At 49.8% G+C, this 27842-nt stretch overlaps 1 protein-coding gene across 1 annotated transcript in view; it reads left to right on the forward strand.

The window, feature by feature from the left end:
- LOC147097705 (microtubule-associated serine/threonine-protein kinase 1-like) overlaps positions 1-27842 on the forward strand; it is a 142015-nt gene that overhangs the window by 25205 nt on the left and 88968 nt on the right. The window contains exons 2-3 of the mRNA XM_085971734.1: positions 16797-16885; positions 21010-21085. Of these exons, the coding sequence (XP_085827860.1) occupies positions 16797-16885; positions 21010-21085 (165 nt within the window). The remainder of the gene's footprint in view (positions 1-16796; positions 16886-21009; positions 21086-27842) is intronic.

The following is a 27842-nucleotide window of genomic DNA, read 5'->3' on the forward strand; positions in this document are numbered from 1 at the left end:
TCTCGCCAATGGAACTGAACGTGGAGATGCCAGTAATGTGACCTTCGATGGCCGTAGTGCTGGGTTTCAACTCCCGTATCTATGGGGCACTGTGGGCTGAGGCCTACTCCGGGCCTCAGCAACCCACTGCCCCCGAAGAGCCTGTGGAATTCACAGCCTACGCACCTACTGTGCACTGCGCCCATTATAGCCCCAAGCTTTCCTTTAAATCAGGAATCATCTCCATAATGTGCCTGGAGCATCGGGAAAAACCTTTTGGCCAAGATTTGTTTTCATATCCCTCCATGGCCCTGGCCCCTCCCTATCTCTGTCACCTCCTCCAGCCCCACAACCACCCCCCACCCCCCCGAGATCTCTGTGTTCCTCTAATTCCGGCCTCTTGCGCATTCCCAATTTTAATCGCTCTGCCATTGATGGCCGTGCCTTCAGCTGTCCAGGCCCTAAGCTCTGGAATTCCCTCCCTAAACCTCTCCGCCTCTCTCTCCTCCTTTAAGAGGTTCCTTAAAACCGACCTCTTTGACCAAGCTTTTGGTCACCTGTCCTAATTTCTCCTTATGTGGCTCGGTGTCAAATTTTGTTTTATGACACTCCTGTGGAGCGCCTTGGGACATTTTACCACATTAAAGGCGCGGTATAAACACAAGTTGTACAGATCGGGACTGCATGGCAAGGCACATGGAGCAGTCAGGGCAAGAGGACACTGGCGCGGGGTTGTGAAAAGTTAAGTGTAAGTGCAAGTTCTTGCACCACACAGGCCCTGAAAAGCTGAACTGACTTTCATGGCGAGCGGTAGCTGTGCCTGTTTAGCGAACGGGCTGCTATAGGTGGAAGATTTGCCCTCCATGTCATCTCTAAGCCATCCCTCATTGCCCTCGAGAAGGTGGTGGTGAGCCGCCTTCTTGAACCACTGCAGTCCGTGCGGTGATGGTGTTCCCACAGTGCTGTTAGGGAGGGAGTTCCAGGATTTTGACCCAGCGACAATGATTTTCAAAAAAGAGATCCCTCGAGGTGATGCAAAATGGTTTCATTTCATTTTCATATGGCTCAGCGTAGCACAGGACGTGATCAAGTCACAAGTGTAACAAATCAAAGATGTTTGTCTTTGATTTCAGTGTAGTTGGGATGAAATCTGAGCGAACTAGGTGGAGAGTGAAAGATATGAAAGTGTGTCTGACAGTCAGCTTGCGCCCAGTGGCACTTGATGTGCGGTGCCCTTTAATTTCCTGTCAGATCCTGCACATTTTATCGCGCTTTCCCTTCATGGTGCACTGGTTCAATCCCCTGGTTTCGGGCTGGGAGAAAAGCACAATTGCAAAAATGTATTTACTGCCGTGGCTCAGTGGGCAGCGCTCTCGCCTCCTGTGTCAGAAGGTCATGGGGTTCAAGTCCCCACTCCAGAGACTCGAGCACAAAAATCCAGGCTGACACTCTCAGTACAGTGCTGAGGGAGTGCTGCACTGTCGGAGGGGCAGTGCTGAGGGAGTGCTGCACTGTCGGAGGGGCAGCACTGAGGGAGTGCTGCACTGTCGGAGGGGCAGTACTGAGGGAGTGCTGCACTGTCGGAGGGGCAGTACTGAGGGAGTGCTGCACTGTCGGAGGGGCAGTACTGAGGGAGTGCCGCACTGTCGGAGGGGCAGTACTGAGGGAACGCCGCACTGTCGGAGGGGCAGTACTGAGGGAACGCCGCACTGTCGGAGGGGCAGTACTGAGGGAGCGCCGCACTGTCGGAGGTGCAGTACTGAGGGAACGCCGCACTGTCGGAGGGGCAGTACTGAGGGAGCGCCGCACTGTCGGATGGGAAGTACTGAGGGAATGCCGCACTGTCGGAGGGGCAGTACTGAGGGAGCGCCGCACTGTCGGAGGTGCAGTACTGAGGGAGCACCGCACTGTCGGAGGGGCAGTACTGAGGGAGCGCCGCACTGTCGGAGGGGCAGTACTGAGGGAGCGCCGCACTGCCGGAGGGGCAGTACTGAGGGAGCGCCGCACTGTCGGAGGGTCAGTACTGAGGGAGCGCCGCGCTGTCGGAGGGGCAGTACTGAGGGAACGCCACACTGTCGGAGGGGCAGTACTGAGGGAACGCCGCACTGTCGGAGGTGCAGTACTGAGGGAACGCCGCACTGTCGGAGGGGCAGTACTGAGGGAGCGCCGCACTGTCGGATGGGAAGTACTGAGGGAATGCCGCACTGTCGGAGGGGCAGTACTGAGGGAGCGCCGCACTGTCGGAGGTGCAGTACTGAGGGAGCACCGCACTGTCGGAGGGGCAGTACTGAGGGAGCATCGCACTGTTGGAGGGGCAGTACTGAGGGAGTGCCGCACTGTCAGAGGGGCAGTACTGAGGGAGCGCTGCACTGTCGGAGGGGCAGTACTGAGGGAGCGTCGCACTGTTGGAGGGGCAGTACTGAGGGAGTGCCGCACTGTCGGAGGGGCAATACTGAGGGAGCGCCGTACTGTTGGAGGGGCAGGACTGAGGGAGCGCTGCACTGCCGGAGGGGCAGTACTGAGGGAGCGCCGCACTGTCGGAGGGTCAGTACTGAGGGAGCGCCGCGCTGTCGGAGGGTCAGTACTGAGGGAGCGCCACACTGTCGGATGGGAAGTACTGAGGGAATGCCGCACTGTCGGAGGGGCAGTACTGAGGGAGCGCCGCACTGTCGGAGGTGCAGTACTGAGGGAGCACTGCACTGTCGGAGGGGCAGTACTGAGGGAGCGCCGCACTGTCGGAGGGGCAGTACTGAGGGAGCGCCACACTGCCGGAGGGGCAGTACTGAGGGAGCGCCGCACTGTCGGAGGGTCAGTACTGAGGGAGCGCCGCGCTGTCGGAGGGGCAGTACTGAGGGAACGCCGCACTGTCGGAGGGGCAGTACTGAGGGAACGCCGCACTGTCGGAGGGGCAGTACTGAGGGAGCATCGCACTTTTGGAGGGGCAGTACTGAGGGAGTGCCGCACTGTCAGAGGGGCAGTACTGAGGGAGCGCTGCACTGTCGGAGGGGCAGTACTGAGGGAGCGTCGCACTGTTGGAGGGGCAGTACTGAGGGAGTGCCGCACTGTCGGAGGGGCAATACTGAGGGAGCGCTGCACTGTTGGAGGGGCAGGACTGAGGGAGCGCTGCACTGCCGGAGGGGCAGTACTGAGGGAGCGCCGCACTGTCGGAGGGTCAGTACTGAGGGAGCGCCGCGCTGTCGGAGGGTCAGTACTGAGGGAGCGCCGTGCTGTCGGAGGGTCAGTACTGAGGGAGCGCCACACTGTCGGAGGGGCAGTACTGAGGGAGCGCCGCACTGTCGGAGGGGCAGTACTGAGGGAGCGCCGCGCTGTCGGAGGGTCAGTACTGAGGGAGCGCCGCACTGTCGGAGGTGCTGTCTTTTAGATGAGACATTAAACCAAGGCCCCGTCTGCTCTCTCGGGTGGACGTAAAAGATCCCACAGCCACTATTTCGAAGAAGAGCAGGGGGAGTTCTCCCCGGTGTCCTGGGGCCAATATTTATCCCTCAATCAACATCACTAAAACAGATTATCTGTTCATTATCACATTGCTGTTTGTGGGAGCTTGCTGTGCGCAAACTGGCTGCCGCGTTTCCCACATTACAACAGTGACGCCACTTCAAAAAAAAGTACTTCATTGGCTGGAAAGCGCTGTAGGACATGTTGAGGTCGATAACTGCACGTCTTTGGGGGAAAAATTCGGTTGCTTTGCGCCTCCTGTTAGCGCCCTAAGAGGCGTAAACTAACTAGCGCTCGGGCGCGGCGCCGCCAACATCGCCTGCGAAATTTGGTGGTAACCGTTAATCCCTGACTTACCGCCGGACGTTATGTCGGACGGGGTCAGGGGAGCCTACCTGCGGCCGGGGCGGCGCTATTTAAAGGCGAGGTGCCGGGCGGCCATTTTTTGTTGCTGGCTGCCTGCCAGCAGTTGCTTGCGCTCCCGTCCCCGGGAACCCCCCACCGCGGAGTGTCGGCTGCGCTCCGTGAGCCCGGCACGTCTCTTGAGTGCCGGCTCTTTTGCCGGTACTCCGATCGCCGGTGGCCCAGCTGGGCCCCGGGTCGCGCTGCGCATGGTCCCTCCCCTTTAAGAGGGGCAGGAAGGCCTGCAACCCACTGTGGCACGTATCGCCGCAATATTTACAAAAGGTAAATCGTGCTTGACTAATCTGGAATTTTCTGAGGATGTAACTGGTAGATTAGATAAGGGAGAACCAGTGGATGTGGTGTATTTGGACTTTCAGAAGGCTTTCAATAAGGTCCCGCATAAGAGATTAGCGTGCAAAGTTAAAGCACATGGGATTGGGGGTAAGGTACTAACTTGGATAGAGAACTGGTTGGCAGATAGGAAGCAAAGAGTTGTAATAAACGGGTCTTTTTCCAAGTGGCAGGCAGTGACTAGTGGGGTACTGCACGGATCGGTGCTAGGACCCCAGCTATTCACAATATATATTGATGATCTAGACGAGGGAACTTGATGTAATATCTCCAAGTTTGCAGATGAAACAAAGCTGGGTGGGCGTGTGTGCTGTGAGGAGGATGCAGAGAAACTCCAGTACGATTTGGACAGGTTGGGCACTTGGGCAGATGCATGGCAGATGCAGTATAATGTGGATAAATGTGAGGTTATCCACTTTGGTGGCAAAATCAGAAAGGCAGATTATTATCTGAACAGCAATAGATTGGGAAAAGGGGAAGTGCAACGAGACCTGGGTGTCCTTGTACACCAGTTGCTGTAAGCATGCAGGTGCAGCAGGCGGTTAAGAAGGCAAATGGTATGCTGGCCTTCATAACGAGAGGATTCGAGTACAGGAGCAAGGATGTCTTGCTGCAGTTGTACAGGGCCTTGGTGAGACCACACCTTGAGTATTGTGTGCAGTTTTGGTCGCCTTATCTGAGGAAGGATGTTCTTGCCATGGAGGGAGTGCAGCGAAGATTCACCAGACTGATACCTGGGATGGCAGGAATGACGTATGAAGAGAGATTGGGTCGATTAGGCTTATATTTGCTGGAGTTTAGAAGAATGAGAAGGGATCTCATTGAAACTTATAAAATTCTAACAGGACTAGAAAGACTAGATGCAGGAAGGATGTTCCCGATGGCAGGGGAGTCCAGAATCAGGGGTCACAGTCTAACGATAAGGGGTAAGCCATTTAGAACTGAGATGAGGAGGAATTTCTTCACCTAGAGAGTGAACCTGTGGAATTCTCTACCACAGAAGGCAGTTGAGGCCAATTCATTAAATATATTCAAGAAGGAGTTAGATATATTTCTTAAGGCTAAGGGGTCAAGGGATATGGGGAGAAAGCAGGGACAGGGTACTGAATGTGGATGATCAGCCATGATCTCGTTAAATGGCGGAGCAGGCTCAAGGGGCCAAATGGCCTACTCCTGCTCCTATCTTCTATGTTTCTATTCCCTCGCAGCACCGCAAGAGGGAGGCGGGGTGCTTCCGGTAGTGCCACGTTTCCCTCTTGTGGCGCTACCGCTCAATTTCGGCCGCGGGGGGCGCTAATTTTTTCAGGGTGCTAAAAGTTGCGCCCCAAAGGTGGCGTGACTCAATTTTTTCCCCTTTACCTTTCCTTTTAAATGCAGACCTTCTTTGGGAAGAGGAAATAGTTGGGAAGATAAACAAGTGAGAGAGAAGCAGAGAGAGAGAGAGTGACACACACACACACAAAGAATTAGAGAGTGAATGAAGCAGAGAGAGGGAGACAGAGATAATTACAGAGTGTGAGTTGCAGAGCGAGGGGGATCGAAGGAATTAGAGAGCGCGAAGAACAGGCAATTACAGGATCAGAAACAGTTTCTGTTTAACTCTTGTCTGTAAGCAGTACCACGGGAGACGGGGCTGGTTCTTGTAAACAAGACGTCTGGGTTTCCCCGCTGGATGAGTTAGTAAACGTCACATGTGGTCTGATGCTGAGCCACTCAGAGCAGGAGGAAACCCAGGGTTAATCCCAGGGTGGTGAGCCACTTGGCAGAGATTAGCTGGGACCACAGTGAGATACTACAGTCTCTCTCAGTGTCTCTCCGCCAGTGAGAGGAAAAGTCATCCCAAGATCCTGCTTCAGATTATTACGCAGTGACTCAACAACAACCACTTGCATTTATATAGCGCCTTTAACGTAGTGAGCGTTTATCGGATAAAATTTGACACCGAGCCACTTGAGGAGATACTGGGGCAGGTGACCAAAAGCTGGGTCAAAGAGGTACGGTTTTAACGAGCGTCTTAAAGGAGGAGAGAGAGGCGGAGAGGTTTAGGGAGGGAATTCCAGAGCTCAGGGCCCAGGCAGCTGAAGGCTCGGCCGCCAATGGTGGATCGATTGAAATCGGGGATGCGCAAGAGGCCAGAATTGGAGGAGTGCAGAGATCTCGGAGGGTTGTGGGGCTCCTACTAGAAAGTGCCTGTGTACAAACATTGAATGGGAATCGAAACAGGCCCGACGGTGATGTCCGCTGTGTTCGACTAACCAAATCCCTTCCTGAAAATCACAAAGCATCGGCCTATTAATTCCTGGGAACTTGCACAGAAGGACAAAGAATGTACAGCGCAGAAACAGGCCATTCGGCCCAACTGGTCCAGGCCGGTGTTTGTGTTCCACACGAGCCTCCTCCCACCCGACCTCATCTAACCCTATCAACATATCCTTCTATTCCTTTCTCCAACATGTGTTTATCTAACTTCTACTTAAATGCATCTATGCTATTCGCCTAAGCTACTCCCTGTGGTAGCGAGTTCCACATTCTCACCACTCTCTGGATATAGAAATTTCTCCTGAATTCCCAATAGTGACTATCTTATATTGATGGCCCTCTAGTTCTGGTCTCCCCCACAAGTGGAAACATCTTCTCTATGTTTACCCTATCGAACCCCTTTCAGAATCTTAAAGACCTCGATCAGGTCACCCCTCAGCCTTCTCTTTTCTAGAGAAAAGAGTCCCAGCCTGTTCAATCTTTCCCTGATGGGTATCACCTCTCACTTCTGCTATCATTCTTGTAAATGTTTTTGCCCCTTCTCCTGGTCTGCGTGGCTCAGTGTCCGACCGGTTGGCCAAATTTGTTCCTCTGAAGCAGCCCGGGTCGTTTTTACAATGTTAAAGGCGCTATATAGATGCAAGTTGGTTTTTTTTGGGAGGACTTAAACGTTGCTTCTTTTGAGTTGAAGATTCTAGATGAAGGCTGCAGGGTTTAAACATTGAAAGTAACGGCCCAGATTTCCCACGGCCTGTGAGCACGCAGGCGGTGCGTACACGGCCCTACGCGCCCCGCGGGTTCTGGGTTCGGGCATGGGGCTGCGCGTGCGCGATAACCCGAAACTCGGCTGCCCATGTCCCAACCCTTCACCCATCTCCCCCTGTGCTCGCTGACCTACATTGGTTAAGCAGCGCCTCGATTTCAAAATTCTCATTCTTGTTTTCAAATCCCTCCATGGCCTCGCCCCTCCCTATCTCTGTAATCTCCTCCAGCCCCACAACCCCCCGAGATCTCTGCGCTCCTCTAATTCTGCCCGCTTGAGCATCCCTGATTATAATTGCTCCACCATTGGCGGCCGTGCCTTCAGCTGCCTGGGCCCTAAGCTCTGGAATTCCCTCCCTAAACCTCTCTGCCTCGCTACCTCGCTCTCCTCCTTTAAAACGCTCCTTAAAACCCACCTCTTTGACCAAGCTTTTGGTCACATAGAAACACAGAAGATAGGAGCAGGAGTAGGCCATTCGGCCCCTCGAGCCTGTTCTGCCATTAATGAGATCATGGCTGATCATCCAAACTCAGTACCCTGTGCCTGCTTTCTCCCCATATCCCTTGATCCCTTTAGCCTTAAGAAATATATCCAACTCTTTCTTGAATATATTTAATGAATTGGCCTCAACTGCCTTGTGTGGTAGAGAATTCCACAGGTTCACCACTCTCTGGGTGAAGAAATTCCTCCTCATCTCTGTCCTAAATGGCTTACCCCTTATCCTTAGACTGTGAGCCCTGGTTCTGGACTCCCCTGCCATCGGGAACATCCTTCCTGCATCTAGTCTGTCCAGTCCTGTTAGAATTTTATAAGTTTCAATGAGCTCCCTTCTCATTCTTCTAAACTCCAGCGAAAATAAGCCCAATCGACCCAAGGTCACCTGCCCTAATTTATCCGTATGTGGCTCGGTGTCAAATTTTTTGACTTGAAACACTCCTGTGAAGCGCCTTGGGATGTTTTACTACGTTAAAGGCGCTATATAAATACAAGTTCCTGTTGTTGTTGTTGAACTTGCGATCTGTCAAGAATCTGCTCGACAGATCCTCCGCATCCCCAGGAAAAGGACATCCGCTGGCAGAGAGTCGGGCTATTTGCCCAGCGAATGCCCGCCAAACTCTTGCGCCCGGTAAAAGCAGGCGTAGGGCCTTCTTTGTCCAGCGTAAGGGTGACAATAAATATTAAAATAACATTAAAAAAAATCTTTTTAACATTCAAAAACCTGTTAAATAAGTTTGTGTTATTTTTGGCCCCTTAAAAAAATGTTTACATTTATTTCTCAAAAATATAAATTTTTTGTTTGAATGATTTTTTTTTCCATTTCAGTGTCGTGCACGTGTCTTTTTTTAGGGGATTCCCATTCATGCTCACGGGGGAGTCCGTACGTAAATGGAATCCCCGCAAGCATACTGGGGATCCCCCCTTTCTGATTGGTTGGGCTGGCCCATGTGATCCCAGGGGCCGCTCGCGAACCGCCTGCCGCCCCCCCCCGGGATACGTGGGCCTTTATGCAGGCCTATGCGTTGAGGCCCGGGAGCGCGAGCCTCTGTGGATCCGGGACCATCGGGTAGGTGCGTCGGTTTTATTTTGCCGTTCGGAGGCGTCCGCCCGCTGGAAGCTTTCGACCACAAATTCAGGCCCGATGAAGCTGATTGGGGCGGGGGGGGGGTGGTGGTGGGTGGGGGGAGACAGTGCAGCCTGCTCTAGCTGAGCTCATTCCCCACTTTAAGGCAGAGGCTGTTCAAAGCATAACCTCTGTGACATAAGAAAACTACTAGGCACTTGGTCTAAGCGTTAAACAAAGCTTTAATCAACTGTTTTACAACATGGAGGTCTAGTTGTGTCCTTCACTAGTTCCTGTTAAGAATGTCCTGCGCAAGCTGGGCCCGTGCCCGAGTATTTATACTCTCCCTGGACAGCGCCACCAGCAGGCCGCCCAGTATTATTTCATAAGTCTTTCTTTCATGAATGGCTCATTCATGTCACTCTGCATCTATCACTTTTTTTCCCTCTCTCACGTGGCAGCTGTCTTTCATTCTGCCATCGCCATTTACACTTCATCTAGAGTCATCTTTTGTTTCTTAACTTCTCCCATTACCATCTCCTTTTGCCTCGCACCATCATCCCTTTTGTCATTTAATCTCTCTCCTGCCTTCCATCCTATCACAGACCTTCCCTTTTGTTCTTTCCTCCCCCTCTCCCTGCCCCGACACTTGCTTAAAAACCTGTTACATCTCCAGCTTTTTCCAGTTCAGACGAAGGGTCATCAACCTGAAACATTAAATCTGTTTCTCTCTCCATAGATGCTGCCTGACCCGCTGAGCGTTTCCAGCATTTTCTGTTTATATTTCAGATTTCCACTGTCCGCAGTATTTTGCTTTTGTTGAAGTGTTTCCACCCCGCCCCCCACTGGTTCTGGATGGGAGCTTGATGTATGTCGTGTGCAGTAATGAGGATAATTTCTGTTTAAATGGGGGCTGCTGGCCTTTCACTGAATGCACTTAGCTTTAGCTGAATGGTCTCATTGTCACCTTTTCAAATGCTTAATTGTTGCGTAAAAGGCTGGGCTTGGAGGGCAGCAACATTCAGGTGAAGTGATAACACTTCGCCGAGTGGTTGTAAACAGCGGCTGCGATTGTATTGCAGAAGTGCTTCCGCTGGTGTTTCAGCCCTGTTAACGTCGTGGGGTGGAATTTAATGCAAATGGCCATTCGGGTTGCCAACCCTCTCCCAAGGCTAGGAGCACAAAATCCAGGCTGACGCTCCCAGTGCGGTACTGAGGGAGTGCTGCACGGTTGGAGGTGCCGACTTTCGGATGAGACGTTAAACCGAGGCCCCGTCTGCCCACTCAGGTGGACGTAAAAAAATTTCCTGCCGCTATTCAAAGAAGAGCAGGGGGAGTCCTGGTCAATATTTATCCCTCAACCAACATCACTAAAACAGCTTATCTGGTCATTATTGCATTGCTGTTTGTGGGAGCTTGCTGTGCGCAAATCGACAGCCATGTTTCCTACATTACAACAGTGACTACACTTCAAAAAGTACTTCATTGGCTGTCCTGAGGTCATGAAAGACACTATAGAAACAAAGAAAACTAGGAGCAGGAGTAGGCCATTGGGCCCTTCGAGCCTGCTCCGCCATTCAACATGATCATGGCTGATCCTCTATCTCAATACCATATTCCGGCTCTCTCCCCATACCCCTTGATGCCTTTTGTGTCTAGAAATCTATCTATCTCCTTGAATATATTCAGTGACTTGGCCTCCACAGCCTTCTGTGGTAGAGAATTCCACAGGTTCACCACCCTCTAAGTGAAGAAATTTCTCCTCATCTCAGTCCTAAATGTCCTACCCCGTATCCTGAGACTGTGACCCCTCGCTCTAGACCACCCAGCCAGGGGAAACATCCTCCCTGCATCCAGTCTGTCTAGCCCTGTCAGAATTTTATACGTTTCAGTGAGATCCCCTCTCATTCTTCTAAACTCTAGTGAATACAGGCCTAGTCGACCCAATCTCTCCTCATACGGCAGTCCTGCCATCCCAGGAATCAGTCTGGTGAACCTTCGCTGCACTCCCTCTATGGCAAGTATATCCTTTCTTAGGTAAGGAGACCAAAACTGCACACAGTACTCCAGGTGTGGTCTCACCAAGGCCCTGTATAACTGTAGTAAGACATCCTTGCTCCTGTACTCAAATCCTCTTGCAATGAAGGCCAACATACCATTTGCCTTCCTAACTGCTTGCTGCACCTGCATGTTTGCTTTCAGTGACTGGTGTACAAGGACACCCAGGTCCCTTTGTACATCAACATTTCCCAACCTATCACCATTTAAATAATACTCTGCCTTTCTGTTTTTCCTACCGAAGTGGATAACTTCACATTTATCCACGTTATACTGCATCTGCCATGTATTTGCCCACTCACTCGACTTGTGTAAATTGCCTTGAAGCCTCTTTGCATCCTCCTCACAACTCACAATCCCACCTAGTTTCGTGTCGTCAGCAAACTTGGAAATATTACATTTGGTTCCCTTATCCAAATCATTGATATATTGCGAATAACTATATAAATGCAAGACCCCCACTCTCTCCAACACCATTATACTACAGGAAACTTTCGATTAACCGGCCCCTAAATAACCGGAAATGTCGGTTAACCGGCAAAATTCAGGAGTAGGTTCAGGTAACTTTTATTACTTTTTTTACTCCATTTGTTGCTGTGCAAGTGTGTGGCTGCAGCTGTTGCTAAGCTACAGAGACGCTTGCAACTTGTGGACGTTGTTCTGAAGCTACAGGGTTTGTTGCTTTATACGGAGCTCTGAGCTCCGTATCTTTTACTATAGCGTTCGGTTATCCGGAATTTTTGATGAACCGGCTCCATGTCGGTCCCGTCCGTGCCGGATACCAGAAAGTTTCCTGTACTCATCCTCTGTTCCTCCGACTCCAGGATTTTGACCTAGCGACAATGAAGGAACGGTGATTATATCTCCAAGGGTTGAGGGTTTGGGAGGTGCTGTCGATTTAACCTCCTCTCTTCCATTTGTCTTATAACGAACGGCTCTCCCGGCTGAAAATCTTTCGGCTTTGTTCAATGTTGACAGCCCAGCTCTGGGAGTGAAGTGGAAATTTCTGGCAAGTCCCAAGTCTGATTAAAGCAACAACACACTTCACGGATGAGTTAACAGCAAGACGTACATGAGGCCAGTTGTTGGTTATTTAAGGAAGGAAATACTTTTATTGGAGGCAGTTCAGAGAAGGTTCAAGAGGTTGATTCCTGAGATGAAGGGGTTGTCTTATGAGGAAAGGTTGAGCAGGTTGGGCCTATACTCATTGGAGTTTAGAAGAACGAGAGGGGATCTTATTGAAGCATATAAGATTCTGAGGGGGCTTGACAGGGTAGATGCAGAGAGGATGTTTCCCCTCGTGGGGGAATCTAGAATTAGGGGGCATAATTTCAAATAAGGGGGCACCCATTTAAAACGGAAATGAGGAGGAATTTCTTCTCTCAGAGGGTCGTGAATCTTTGGAATTCTCTTCCCCAGAGAGCTGTGCAGGCTAGGTCATTGAATATATTTAAGGTGGAGATAGACAGATTTTTGAACGATAAGGGAGTCGAGGGTTATGGGGAGTGGGCAGGGAAGTGGAGTTGATGCCAAGATCAGATCAGCCATGATCGTATTGAATGGCGGTGCAGGCTCGAGGGGCCGAATGGCCGACTCCTGCTCCTACGTCTTATGTTATGTTCCTAAACCTTGCACAGGGGGTCTCAGAGCTTCAGAATGGGAATGATTGTAGGAGGCCTCTCGCTGAGGGAGACATATGAGGCTAATGTGTTCGAGGAGTGGGTCAGGGAATCACCAGAGAGTTGAGCTGGTATTGGAAGAAGGATATGATAGAGCTGGTTATCTTATTAACTGGATATTTTTTGTACTGATTGAGGCTGTGGACTGAACCATTATCTTGATTGACCCAACTTCCTGTCACTGAGCGGCTGATCTCACCTTCAGATGTTCCTCGAGTTCCTTAGATCTTCTTTCGATTCTGAAGACTGTTTCGCCCGAAATAGCTCCGTGAACACTTGTCCTTGTGTGTGATTCCCGCGACTTTCCTCATGAGAGTTCTGCGACATAACTGAACGAACAACTGGGTCTTTAAGTGAACATTCTAGATCCTTGCAGGGCTATGGGGGAAACAGCAGGGGGGAGTGGGATTAGTTGGAGAGCTCGTTCAAAGAGCCGGCACATGCACGATGGACCAAGTGACCTCCTTCTGTGTTGTATCATTCTATGATTCATGCCCGGTAAATTACCACTCGTGTAACAGCAACAACAACTTGCATTTATACAGCGCCTGTAATACAGCAAAACACCTCAATCGCTTCACAGAACATCTTGTACTGGACTGTATTTACCTATCTTAAGTAACAGATACTGTAATGGGGAAGCGGTGAGGCTGATATTCTGGAGGAATGAGATCCAATGGGTTGATGAGACTTTTTTCATCCTGAGCCTCTCTAGTGTTTTGTATTTGTGTAAATAAGTTTAAATTGTTGCTTAGCCTGTCATGTTTTCCTGTGTGTATCTCGGGAGTACCTGAGACCGGGTTGGGCGGGGGGAACCCAATTCGCATGGTTGGTGGGAATCTAATGGAATGGCTTGGAAAAATTCTGGAGCAAGGTCAGGGATCCTAACCTAATCTGGGACTTCCTGCTTGGCTCTATAAGGAGCAGAGCCGGGGTGGGGCTCGGTGTTCCCGCTTCCCCAGCCCATTAACGGACCATTAAGTATGCAGGCTAGAATGTCGCGTCAGACGAGACGCCGCAGCTCCCAGACGAGTCGCCCCCCCCAGCTCCCAGACGAGTCGCCCCCCCCAGCTCCCAGACGAGTCACACCCCCCAGCTCCCAGACGAGTCACACCCCCCAGCTCCCAGACGAGTCACACCCCCCAGCTCCCAGGCGAGTCGGCTCCCCCCAGCCATCAGACGAATTGCCCCCCACAGCTCCCAGGCGAGTCGCCCACCCCCAGCTCCCAGACGAGTCGCCCCCCCCTCCCAGCTCCCAGACGAGTCACACCCCCCAGCTCCCAGACGAGTCACACCCCCCAGCTCCCAGACGAGTTGCCCCCCCCAGCTCCCAGGCGAGTCGGTTCCCCCCAGCTCCCAGGCGAGTTGCCCCCCCCAGCTCCCAGGCGAGTCGGCTCCCCCCAGCTCCCAGACGAGTTGCCCCCAGCTCCCAGATGAGTCGCCCCCCACCCCAGCTCCCAGGCAAGACGCCCCCCCCCCAAGCTCCCAGATGAATCACCCCAGCTCCCAGACGAGACATGTCAGCTCCCAGACGAGGCGGGCCAGCTCCCAGACTGGTGCAAGCGAGCCCCGGTGGGAGATCCAGGCCGGAAGATGGGCCGAATTGTTTCGGCAAAAGTTTTAGTAATGGCCTCTTTACACAGGGGACCAAAGGGAGCAGCTAATGGGGCCTCGTGGGGCGGGGGGGCGGGGGCCTGGTGGGATGGCGGGTGCACATTCCCCACCCCAGTTAACTGTTGGGCACCAGCATTTTCTGTACAGCATGGGGCAGACGAGCGGCCGAGAGTGGGGGTTGGTCATCGATTGGCCCCAGCAACAATGAGTTGCCCTGACCCCCCCCCCCCCACTGACCCTGCACAGACGTGTCAACCGCAGCCCGGGACCACTGCTGGGATTGCAGGCCACAGATTCGTGCCCCCTGGGCGCCTGCGGTGGGCGCAGTATCCCGTTTCGCGCTGCCAACACGCGTCCCCATAACAAGCGTTAAATTTGCCTTCTGGTGGGCGGGTGGGTAACAACTACCGTTGGCCAATCAATGCAGCCTCGGCAGAACAAATTAAAAATACACTCCCTCCTAAAGGCAGTGAAGGATTGGTGGGTTTGTGACTGGCAGTCAAGCTGGTGGAGGGTTGCAGCTGATAGTTAACGAGCTGCTTCCCGTGTTAATTCTCTTTAATAAACCCGTCTCGCTCAAAGGTGTTCATGACACAGTGCTGTGATAATCATTATCCCCTAGATATTAATTTGTCTTCTTTAAGAAAGAGAGCGACAGAGGTTATTATTTGCTGTGTGCTCGGGAGGGTTGTTTGTTCTGGTGAATGGTCCTCAGTCTCGTTAAGGTGCTTGGAGCTATTCACTGAGCTTCTAATTAGCAGAGCAAGACTAAGGGTAGATATTACACTCTGAGAAAGGCTTATAGTTTGGTGATATATGATTAAGATGACATCTTTGTCTGGCCAAAGAAGCATTCATAATTGCTGGGTCTTTTGTCCCTATTTTGGGAGAGCGATGTGACTGTGGGATCAGGACCCATGTCAGGTCTCTGAATGTGCTGAGCACCCCTGTATAATACAAAAAGAAAGGCTTGCATTTATCTAGCACCTGTCATGATCTCAGTGCATTCCAAAACACTTTACAGCCGATTAAGTACATTTTGAAGTGGAGTCACTGTTGTAATGTCGGAAACACAGCAGCCAATTTGCGCACAGCAAGCTCCCACAAACAGCAATGTGGTAATGACCCAGATAATCTGTTTTAGTGACTATTGACGTAAGAAAACTACTAGGCACTTGGTCTGAGTATTAAACAAGGCTTTAATCAACTGTTTTTCAACATGGAGATCGAGTTGTGTCCTTCACTAGTTCCTGTTAAAGAATGTCCTGCACAAGCTGGGCCCGTGCCCGAGTATTTATACTCTCCCTGGACAGCGCCACCAACAGGCCGCCCAGTATTATTACATAAGTCATTTTCACATGAATGACAAGATTCATGTCAGTGACGTTGATTGAGGGATAAATATTGGTCAGGCCTCCCCTGCTCTTCTTCGAAATAGTGCCAACACAAGAATAGGCTTATGTTTGACTGAAGGCAACAGGCAGAACTAAGGACATCACCGTTTGCTGACACTGATGACCATTAGTACATTGTACTGTATGTGTGTGATTTCTGCCTATCGATGGGTAGATGGGATGGTGAGCCATTTCCAACTCAACACACAATGCAAGTGGCCAGCGTTGGACCTGGAAGGCACTCCATTCGTGGACCCATTATTTGTTGATTGAGGGATAAATATTGGCCAGGACACCGGGGAGAACTTCCCACTGCTCTTCTTTGAAATAGTGGCCATGAGATCTTTTACATCCACCCGAGAGGGCAGACGGGACCTCAGTTTAACGCCTCATCCGAAAGACAGTACCGCACTCCCTCAGAACTGCCCTGGAGCATCCGTTTAGGTTTCTTGTGCTCAAGTCTGTGGAGTGCGACTTGAACCCACAACCTGTTGATTCAGAGACACGAGGGTGCTGCCCACTGAGCCACAGCTGATACAGGGACCCAGTGTTCACACAGGACACCAGGTCCCCAGCTTTACCTTACCTCAAGGAGTCTCAACCCAGCGACAGATCTGTACACCCACATTTTTCTTGCAATGGGCTTCTGTAATGTAAAACTTCCCTTTTAGAAAGTGGCTGGACTCCCCTACTGGAGACTGAGATCGATAGACCTTTGTTGGGTAAGGATATGGAGCTAAGACGAGTAGATGGTTGAGGTGTAGATCAGCCACGATCTGCTTGCATGGCGGAGCGGCCACGAGGGCCTGAGTGGACCACTGATGTTCCTAAGTCATCTGGTCTGGAAGTGTGTGCCTGACTAGACAGGCTAGATGCAGGAAGGCTGTTCCCGATGGTGGGGAGTCCAGAACCAGGGGTCACAGTCTAAGGATAAGGGGTAAGCCATTTAGGACTGAGATGAGGAGGAATTTCTTCACCCAGAGAGTGGTGAACCTGTGGAATTCTCTACCACACAAGGCAGTTGAGGCCAATTCATTAAATATATTCAAGAAGGAGTTAGATATATTTCTTAAGGCTAAAGGGATCAAGGGATATGGGGAGAAGGCAGGAACAGGGTACTGAATTTGGATGATCAGCCATGATTGCACTGAATGGTGGAGCAGGCTCGAGGGGCCGAATGGCCTACTCCTGCTCCTATCCTCTATGTTTCTATGTTTCTATGACTGTACCCTGGCAGTAATGGTAATTTTCTTGCTGTGTTTTTATCTTTTGTGCAGCTGTCGAACCAGCAACAGGAAAAGTTTGATTCTGACCAGCACATCACCAACTCTTCCACGACCTCATTCACCGCTCCCCGGCCACCTAGGTAAGGCAGCAGGCTCCTCGCTCCTCGCCCTTCACCACAGAGGAGCGGAGAGAATCCAACGACACTGAGTGATGTGAGAAATTTCACCCTGGAGCCAGGGAATGTCCTCAAACAATCACACAAAGGAAGATGGTTGTGGTGGTTGGAGGTCAATCATCTCAGCCCCAGGACATCGCTGCAGGAGTTCCTCAGGGCAGTGTCCTAGGCCCAACCATCTTCAACTGCTTCATCAATGACCTTCCCTCCAACATAAGGTCAGAAATGGGGATGTTCGCTGAGGACTGCACAGTGTTCAGCGCCATTCGCAACTCCTCAGATAATGAAGCAGTCCATGCCCACATGCAACAAGACCTGGACAACGTTCAGGCTTGAGCTGATAAGTGGCAGGTAACATTCGTACCACAGAAGTGCCAGGCAACGACTATCTCCAACAAGCGAGAGTCTAACCACCTCCCCTTGACATTCAACGGCATTACCATCGCCGAATCCCCCACCATCAACATCCTGGGGGTCACCATTGACCAGAAACTTAACTGGACCAGCCACATAAATACTGTGGCAACAAGAGCAGGTCAGAGGCTGGGTATTCTGCGGTGAGTGTCTCACCTCCAGACTCCCCAAAGCCTTTCCACCGTCTACAAGGCACAAGTCAGGAGTGTGATGGAATACTCTCCACTTGCCTGGATGAGTGCAGCTCCAACAACACTCAAGAAGCTCGACACCATCCAGGACAAAGCAGCCCGCTTGATTGGCACCCCATCCAACACCTTAAACATTCACTCCCTCCACCACCGGTGTACCGTGGCTGCAGTGTGTACCATCTACAAGATGCACTGCAGCAACTTGCCAAGGCTTCTTCGACAGCACCTCCCAAACCCGCGACCTCTTCCACCTAGAAGGACAAGGGCAGCAGGCGCATGGGAACACCACCACCTCCAAGTTCCCCTCCAAGTCACACACCATCCTGACTTGGAAATATATCGCTGATCCTTCATCGTCGCTGGGTCAAAATCCTGGAACTCCCTCCCTAACAGCACTGTGGGAGCACCTTCACCACACGGACTGCAGTGGTTCAAGAAGGCAGCTCACCACCACCACCTTCTCAAGGGCAATTAGCGATGGGCAATAAATGCTGGCCTTGCCAGCGACGCCTACATCTGATAACGAATAAAGAAAACCCTCCAGGATTGGCCTGGAGTCTCCTGGAATTACAGGCTTGTTTAACTGACAGTTAAGAATCATCCAGTGGGATAATGAAGAGTCTATTCGCTTTCTGGTTGGCTGTGGGAAGGCGAGTGCCACGGGGTTAGACATGTTGGGTGACCAATGGTATGAGTGTGGGATTGGGCGGGGTGGTGGCGGGGCGGTTGGAGGCAGCAGGTCAGGTGACGACACCTCCAGGAATACATCCAACCAGAGTTGGCAACCCGCTCCCGTCGTAGGAGCTCCCGTCAGCTTGATTGTTGCATCTTCAGGAGGTTGTTCTATACGTGTCCGAATGCACTGAAGGAGCTTCACGCTGGGCTGTGATGTAGAACCTGCTTTCCGTTGCAGACTATGAGCAGCAACTCGAGTTTGGATTTTCCGTTGCACTTAGCTGCACAGCAGGAGGCCATTTTGCCCATCGTGCCTCTCTGAAAGAGCTCTCCGATTGGTCCCGTACCCCCTGCTCTTTCCCCACAGCCCTGCAAATCTTTCACCTTCAAGTATTTATCCAATTCCCTTTTGAAAGTTATTATTGAATCTGCTTCCACCGCCCTTTCAGGCAGCGCGTTCCAGATCACAACAACTCGCTGCGTTAAAAAAAACTTCTCCTCATCTCGCCCCCCAATCTGGTTCTTTTTTCAATGACCTTAAATCTATGTCCTCGTTTCAGTCCAAACCCTGGAAACTGCAACGATGGCAGCCATGGTTAGGACAGGCAGATGCTTTAAGAGTCAACTGCAGAGTAGTTTGTTTAATTTCCTCCAGCTATCTCGCCTTAATTCCCCGAAGGCAGCGACTGTTGTGGGTTAAATAGGCCCCTTGGTACCTTTCCCCGCTGACCATTCTTCATGTCTAAACCTGGACCGTGAGCCTCAGCAGACTATTCAGTTGTGGCGAGCATCACAAACAAACCTCACCCCCGTCCACACCCCATGTTCACAGGAGCCCAATTTCCAGCCATGGGCTCTTGTGATCAAGAATGGTAATCCTGGTTGATTTTTTTTTTTTTATTTGTTCATGGGATGTGGGCGTCGCTGGCAAGGCCAGCATTTATTGCCCATCCCTAATCGTCCCTTGAGAAGGTGGTGGTGAGCCGCCTTCTTGAGCCGCTGTCGTCCGTGTGGTGAAGGTGCTCCCACAGTGCTGTTAGGGAGAGAGTTACAGGATTTTGACCCAGTGACGATGAAGGAACGGATGATATATTTCCCAAGTCAGGATGGTGTGTGACTTGGAGGGGAACTTGGAGGTGGTGGTGTTCCCATGCGCCTGCTGCCCTTGTCCTTCTAGGTGGAGGAGGTCGCGGGTTTGGGAGGTGCTGCCGAAGAAGCCTTGGCGAGTTGCTGCAGTGCATCTTGTAGATGGTACACACTGCAGACTCTCGCTTGTTGGAGATAGTCATTGCCTGGCACTTGTGTGGCGCGAATGTTACCCGTCATTTATCAACCCAAGCCTGAATGTTGGGTCGTGCTGCATGCGGGCATGGACTGCTTCATTATCTGAGGAGTTGCAAATGGCACTGAACGCTGTGCAATCATCAGCGAACATCCCCACTTCTGAATTTATGTTGGAGGGAAGGTCATTGATGAATCAGCTGAAGATGGTTGGGCCTAGGACACTGCCCTGAGGAACTCCTGCAGCGATATCCTGGGGCTGTGATGATTGACCACCAACAACCACCGCCCATCCCCCTCCCCGCTCTCGGTCAGGGATTGCAGAGAATTTAATCCGTGGCAAGAGAAACAAGAGTTGTTTCAGGTCGATGAACTTTCATCAGACCTTGACGAGAGGTCATCGGCCTGAAACGTTAACTCTGTCTCGCTCTCCACAGCCGACGCCGCCTCCTCTGTTTCCTGGCCATGTCTGTTTTCATTTCAGGTTTCCAGCGTTCCCCAGTGTTTTCTACTTATATTGCTGAGAATTTGCAATGTCTGAAGCTTCGAGCCACCTAAGATCAGATAACTTTGGGGACTGCACCCGGGTCCAGCTGGCCCTGTTTCGTAGAGCGTCAAGCCACTGAGGAGCGAAACTATAACCCCAGGCTCCACCCCGGCCCTGTACAGAAGCAGAAATGGCGTCCAAAGCTTTGCTGTCTGGCAACCCGCACTGCCGGAAACAAAAGAAATGAATTACTATCCACATTTTTTTTTTCTAAATCCCTGCTTTAAATCTTCTCTGCAAGTGCGGCAGCTGGTTGCGACTGAGTGGTTCGTTGCTGTTAATGTCATCCTCATCACAGGCACTGTAATGAGGAGAAAGTGTTTGGGACAGAAAGCGTCTAATCTGCTGATTAAACTCATCCTCTTCTGAAGCTTGCCTGCGTCTGTCACTCTCCGCTGCTAATCAGGCGTCTGCACTTCCACCTTGACCCTGACGTGTGAGCTCCGTGCTTTTATTTGAAGTTCGCTCGTGTTGCCCTCTCCTGGGTGCGCGAGGGGTCAATTCGCCCAGCCGTTCCGAGGAGGATTAAGCGAGTGCGCCCGTTGTCCGAGACTGGTCACGGCTTTTAAGTTTGACATTGCGTGCTCTCGCTCTTTTCTTCCTAACCTCTCCTGAAGGCGCCGACCGACCTCTTGTTGGGACACTGTTACGCTGGCGACGGCTGCCGATCGGCACCTCGCTGCCAGTCAGCCGTGGCTCCGAGCTAGCCTCTCAAATTCTCCACCGTATTTATATAGGCGGACACCCGGGAAGCCTTTAAAAATGGGCCCGACGAATCTAAGCACTGGCCCGGACTCGCAAGTGGGCATCCCTTCGCTCAATGTGTCAGCTTTACGCCTGTTTAACATCAGTAATACAGGCACTCTGAAGCTTTGTTGTGTAGACGTTCTGCCGGTAGAGTAATAATACATTAGGTTTGAAGGTTTCCCGCTCCGAGGGAGCCCCAGTTGACCTCTCCTGTGCTTTGTTCCTTTGTTCAGGCAGCAGTCCCTTGGACAGTCCTCGGAACTTCTCTCCCAACGCTCCGGCTCATTTCTCATTCGTGACCTCTCGCAGGTAAGGGCGGTTTTGAACTCCCAGGGGGTGAAAGTTCAATTGTTTCTCTCGGGTTTGGACAAGCAGACAGCAACAACTTGCATTTATACAGCGCCTTTAACGTAGTCAAACGTCCCAAGACGTTATCAAACAAAATTGGACACCGAGCCACATAAGGAGATATTTAGACAGAGCTGGGTCAAGGAGGTCGGTTTTAAGGAGCATCTTACAGGAGGAGAGAGAGAGGCGGAGAGGTTTAGGGAGGGAATTCCAGAGCTTGGGGCCAAGGCAGCTGAAGGCACGACCGCCAATGGTGGAGCGATGAAAATCAGGGATGCTCAAGAGGCCAGAATTAGAGGAACGCTGATACGTCGGGGGTTGTGGGGCTGACAGAGATTACAGAGATAGGGAGGTGGCGAGGCCACGGAGGGATTTGAAAACAAGGATGAGAATTTTGAAATCGAGGCGTTGCCGGACCGGTCAGCGAGCACAGGGGGTGATGGGAGAACGGGACTTGGTGCGAGTTAGGATACGGGCAGAAAGGTTTGGATGAGCTCAAGTTTATGGAGGGTAGAACTAGGGAGGCCGGCCCGGAGAGCGTTGGAATAGTCGAGTCTGGAGGGAACGAAGCCACGAATGACAAAACAGCTGGAATGAATGGTGACATGTGGCACTCTGTTCGTTCATCGTCCTCTGAAATGTTTATAAATTTTTATTTTAAGGACCTTAGTGGTACAATAAATAAGTGTCCTTTTACCTCAGGCATCTGAGTTAGGGAATGAAATTCTCCTCTCACTGCAGTATGTATGGGTCCCAGCTAAATAGCCTGAATTTGAGTAGTCTGCGTCCAGTTCCACAGGTCAACAGGCCTGTGTTTTGATTTCTTTTTGGGTTCAATAAAGACTCATTTCTGAAAGAGAATGTTGTTTAATCTAAAGTCTTGTTCAAGACTTTCTACAGCTTTTTACAGAACACACTATGCTGTGATGCATCTAGAATGAAACTGAAAGTAAAACTCTTCTGGACTGCTTGTCTCTCACATGACCTCTGCTGGTCAGGCACAAGTAATCAAAAACACAGACAAATATGCTGTAAGGCATAAGTAATCAAACACAGACAAATATCATCACTATTTGCTGATATCATTACATCTCCCTTTCTTAAAACAAAAGTATTTTACTTTTAACTAACAACATTTAATGAACTTACATTATCATTATCATGATCAAGGTTTTTTACCCTTGCTTTGTGTGTTCACATGAAATATGTCAATACACTAGAACTTGAAGAAAGAATAAGATAACATTACTTCCTTCTTTAACAATAGTCCTTAAATTTGCTCATTGAGTCTCTCAGGAGGCTTCACGTGTCTTGAGGATTTTCTGATTGATTGTCCTTGAATCTGAGTTGTTGCCTCAGATGATTGGTTCTCAGCTGTGTGATCAGGTTGTTCACCAGTATCAGTCTCTTGACCTGCTGTGGCTGGTCCCATGAGAAGATCTCGACGATTTCTTCTCAGAACAGCACCCTCATCTGTCTGAATGGTGTATGATCTTGGTTGAACTTCACTCAGGACAGTTCCCTTCTGAGTCCATGTGTTTGTTTTGTCTTTCAACCTTACTTGGTCACCAGTGTGGAGTTCAGGTAGGTTTTGTGTTCCTCTGTCATAGTAGTACTTTTGCTTTTCTTTCTGTTGCTCTTTGAACTTCCTCACTTTCTCCCCCTCTTTTGTTTTCAGGAGGTTCTCCGGGATGGGTAGGTTTGACCTTAGCCGACGTCCCATCAGGAGTTGGGCTGGTGACATACCACACTCGAGCGGCGTTGTGCGGTATACAAGCATGCTTTGGTAGAAGTCAGTTCCACTGTCTTTTGCCTTGTACATCAGTCTTTTCACTGTCTGGACCGATTTTTCCACTAGTCCATTGGACTGTGGATAGTGAGGACTTGACGTTGTGTGGACAAAGTCCCACTCTTTGGCAAAGTGTCGGAAATTTGCATTGTTAAACTGGGGTCCGTTGTCTGTGAAGACCTCGCTTGCCACGCCATGTCTGGAGAATATGGCTTTCATACTTCTTATCACAGCTTCTGCAGTGGTGGTGTACAGTCTACAAACCTCTGGATACAGGGAGTAATAGTCTGTGACGACAAGATAGTCCTTCCCTTGACATACGAATAGGTCAGCGCCTACCTTCTGGTAAGGTCTGTCTGGTGCTGGGTGTGGCTTTAGTGGTTCTACCGGATTGCTTGCTCGATATTTCAGGCATATTGTGCAGTTTGACACCTCATTTGTCACATCTTGGTTGATTCGTGGCCAGTACATCACCTCTCGTGCTCTTTTCTTACACTTTTCGATTCCCAGATGTCCTCCATGGATCTTTTTTAGCATCTCTCTTCTCAGACTCTTTGGGATAACTATTTTACTTCCTTTGTAGATGATGTCTTCGACCACTGATAGTTCCGCCCTGCAGTTCCAGTACTCTGCTATATCAGGTGAGCAGTCTTGCTTCATGTTGGGCCATCCATCCAAGATGCTTTTTCTCAGTCGTCTCATTGTTTCATCTTTGTTTGTCTCAGTCTTTATGAGCTCCATTTTTGCATCTGCTATGGGCAGTGCACTTGTGATCATGTCCACGTAGGCGTTCACTTTTTCATCCATTGTGGTGTTTGCGGGCTCACTTGGGTCAACAGCTCTGGACAACGTGTCTGCTGTATACATCAGCTTACCCGGTGTGTATGCAACATTCAGTGTATAGCGTTGCAGCCTCATCATCATTCTTTGTATTCTAAGCGGACAGCTATTCAGTGGCTTTTGGAACAATGCAATCAAGGGCTTATGGTCAGTCTCTACACTGATTGCTTGTCCTGCCACAAACTGGTGAAATCTTTCACAGGCGTATGTGATGCTGAGCAGCTCCTTTTCTATTTGAGCATATCGCGTCTCCACGTCTGTCATTGAGCGCGATGCATATGCAATAGGTTGCCAGTAGTCATATTGTTGCAGAAGAACGGCACCGAGCCCACTCTGTGATGCATCTGATGATATCTTGATGGGTCTCGCTGGGTCATAAAACCTCAGAACTGGTTCCTCTGTGAGCAGTTTCTTTAGATCGTTCCATGACTTCTCATGCTCATGATTCCATTCCCATTCTATGTTCTTTTCAGTTAGTCTTCTCAGTGGCGCTATTTTTTCTGAGAGGTTGGATATGAATTTACCCATGTAATTGATCATTCCATTAAACCTCTGCACGTCCTTTTTGCATTGTGGCCTTGGCATATTCTCAATGGCGGACATCTTTCTGGGATCTGGTCTGATGCCCTCACTGCTAAGGATATCTCCCACGAATGTCAGTTCTGTCACCCCGAGCTGGCATTTCTCTCTATTCAGCCTCAGGTTTGTTTTCCTTGTTGCTTCCAGCACTTTTTTCAGTCTCTCGTCATGCTCAGTTCTCGTGGTTCCCCATACTATGATGTCATCCATTGATGTATCAACTCCCTCCAGGTGCTCATAGATCATATGGATAATCTTGTGATACACTTCAGGAGCTGAGGCAATGCCAAATGGTAACCTTAGGAATCTGTATCTGCCAAATGGAGTGTTGAACGTGCACAGTCTTGAACTTGCTTCGTCCAGCTTCATCTGCCAAAACCCTGAGGACGCATCTAACTTGCTGAAATATTTTGCATTTGCAAACTGTGCCATGATTTCCTCACGTGTAGGAAGCTTGAAGTGCTCTCTCTTTATTGCTCTGTTTAGATCTCTTGGATCCAGGCAAATTCTGAGCTTTCCATTCTTTTTGTCCACTACGACGAGGGAACTCACCCACTCAGTTGGCTCATCTATCTTCTGAATCACGTTCAGGCTTTCCATCCTGTCCAACTCTGCCTTCAGTTGCTTTTGAAGAGCAAACAGAACTTTTCTGCATGGATGTATGACCGGTGTCATACTTTTATCTACTGTGATCGTGTGTTCTCCTGGAATGCAGCCTAGACCCTTAAATAGGTCTTTGTACTCTTTCATGAGTTCATCATAGACTGTCTCTCCTTCGCTTTCCACAACGAGGACTCTCTTTACCAGGTTCAGTCTCTCACAGGCTTTTAACCCTAGTATGGCTTGCACATCCTTTGGCACCACGATTAATGCTAGCGTGTGCTCTTTGTCCTTGTGTGTTACTTTGACAAAGCATTTCCCTTTCACTGGTATATCAGTACCTGAGTATCCGGTCACTTTCACTTGTATTCCATGTAACTTTGGTCTGGGTCTAATTCTCTTAAAATCGGTCTCTGATATCACATTAACTTGTGCTCCAGTATCCAATTTAAATGGAATGTGTATGTCATTCACTTTTAGTGTCAACATCCAGTCTCTTTATTTTTTGTTTTCAGACACAACATCTACATTGAATTCCTCTATCTCGCTTTCATCTACTGTATGGACCTTGCTTTGTTGCGCTTGGTTCTTACAGCAACGGGCATAATGGTTGTTCTTGTTGCAACTATTGCAAGTTTTACCATATGCTGGACACTTTCTTGGTGGATGCTGTGTACCGCATCGACTACATGACTTCCGATTGTCCCTTTCATTTTCGTTTGCTGGCCACGTCTCTTTTTTCACATTGGCGCTCTCTTTGTTAAACGGTTTGTATCCGTTCTTTCTCACTGCATCCACGTTGCAGCTACTGTCACTGAACAGCTCCTTTGCCTGCAACTTCACAGTCTCTGTAACCCTACACAGTGCTATGGCTTTTCCCAGGTCTAGATCTTGCTCTCTTAGCAGTCTTTCCCTTAGACCATTATCTGGAATACCACACACCAGTCTGTCTTTTATCAGTGAGTCTGTGAGTCCCCCAAATTCACACAATTTGCTCCGGTTTCTCAGTTCAGTCACATACTGATCAATAGTCTCGCCGATTTTCTGTACACATGTGAAAAATTTGTGCCTCTCAAAGGTCACGTTGCGTTTAGGTATGCAGTAGGCCTCAAACTGTTCCATTATTTTATCTAGCTTCATTTTGTCTCCATCAACAGCGAATGTGAAGTTATTATACACCTCCAGCGCTTCATCACCCACGACATGCAAGAACAGTGACGATTTCTGTTTATTACTTTTCTTGTCAGCTCCGATTGCCGCTAAATACAACTCTAAACGTTGTTTGAACCTTCTCCAATTTTCAGCCACATTACCTGTTAATTGAAGCGTCGCCGGTGGGAGTAAACCTTCCATTTTTCACTTCGTTAGCTATTCTCTAATGGTAAGCAACGATGTTCTCTTTTGGCTTGCTAATATGTGGAGAGCTGATTTCGCTTACTTGCCACAACTGCTTTCACTGTCCCATCAAGTTGCTAACTTCAGATTTTTTCTCTTTCAGCCACTTCTGACATCATGTTTTGATTTCTTTTTGGGTTCAATAAAGACTCATTTCTGAAAGAGAATGTTGTTTAATCTAAAGTCTTGTTCAAGACTTTCTACAGCTTTTTACAGAACACACTATGCTGTGATGCATCTAGAATGAAACTGAAAGTAAAACTCCTCTGGACTGCTTGTCTCTCACATGACCTCTGCTGGTCAGGCACAAGTAATCAAAAACACAGACAAATATGCTGTAAGGCATAAGTAATCAAACACAGACAAATATCATCACTATTTGCTGATATCATTACAGCCTGAACTGGTCCAAGATGGAGTATTGGACAGGGATCTATATTGTTTAATGTTTCCACTTGTGGGGAGTCCAAAATTAGAGGTCATAAATTTAAGATAGTCACTAATAAATCCGATAAGGAATTCAGGAGAAATTTCCTTAGAATCATAGAATGGTTACAGCACAGTAGGAGGCCATTCGGCCCGTCGAGCCCGTGCCAGCTCTCTGTAAGAGCACTTCAGCTAGTCCCGCTCCCCCACCCTTTCCCCGTAACCTGCAATTTTCTTTCCTTCAGGTATTTATCTAACTCCCTTTTGAAAGCCGTGATTGAGTCTGCCTCCACCACCCTTTCAGGCAGTGCATTCCAGATCTTAACCACTCGCTGCGGAAATTTTTTTTCCTCATGTCACCTTTGGTTCTTCTGCCAATCGCCTTAAATCTGTGTCCTCTGGTTCTCGACCCTTCCGCCAATGCGAACAGTTTCTCTCTATCTACACTGTCTAGATCCCTCATGATTTTGAACACCTCTATCAAATCTCCTCTCAACCTTCTCTGCTCCAAGGAGAACAACCCCAGCTTCTCCAGTCTATCCACGTAACTGAAGTCCCTCATCCCCGGAACCATTCTTGTAAATTACCCAGAGAGTGGCGAGAATGTGGAACTGGCTACCACAGGGAGTGGTTGAGGCAAATAGTACAGATGCATTTAAGGGGAAGCTGGATAAACACATGACGGGAGAAAGGAATAGAGGGATATGATGATACGGTGAGATGAAGAGGGGTGGGAGGAGGCTCATGTGGAGCATAAATGCCAGTATGGACCAGTTGGACCGAATGGCCTGTTTCTGTGCTGTAAATTCTATGTAATTCTCTATTTAATATTGGACCATGAGGAGGGGGTAAGGCGCCTGTCACAGATTGTTCTAGTGACTGAGTAGAAGTCATGCAGTGAACTTTGTACATTGTCACTCGCTCTGCCTCCTATTATTAGGGGCTGGGTACTAGTAACCGGGCTGAACAAATTGAGAAAATGGATATGGCAAAATCCTGAGGGAAAATACTGTGGAAAACTAGGGGGGGGAATAAAGAAGACTCGGAACTCCAAACCTCTAATTGTCCTGGGATTGTCCCACTCGCCTC

This window comes from Somniosus microcephalus, chromosome 31 (assembly GCF_052327205.1).
Source record: "Somniosus microcephalus isolate GS21.2 chromosome 31, FLI_Smic_1.0, whole genome shotgun sequence".
Classification (NCBI taxonomy): domain Eukaryota; kingdom Metazoa; phylum Chordata; class Chondrichthyes; order Squaliformes; family Somniosidae; genus Somniosus; species Somniosus microcephalus.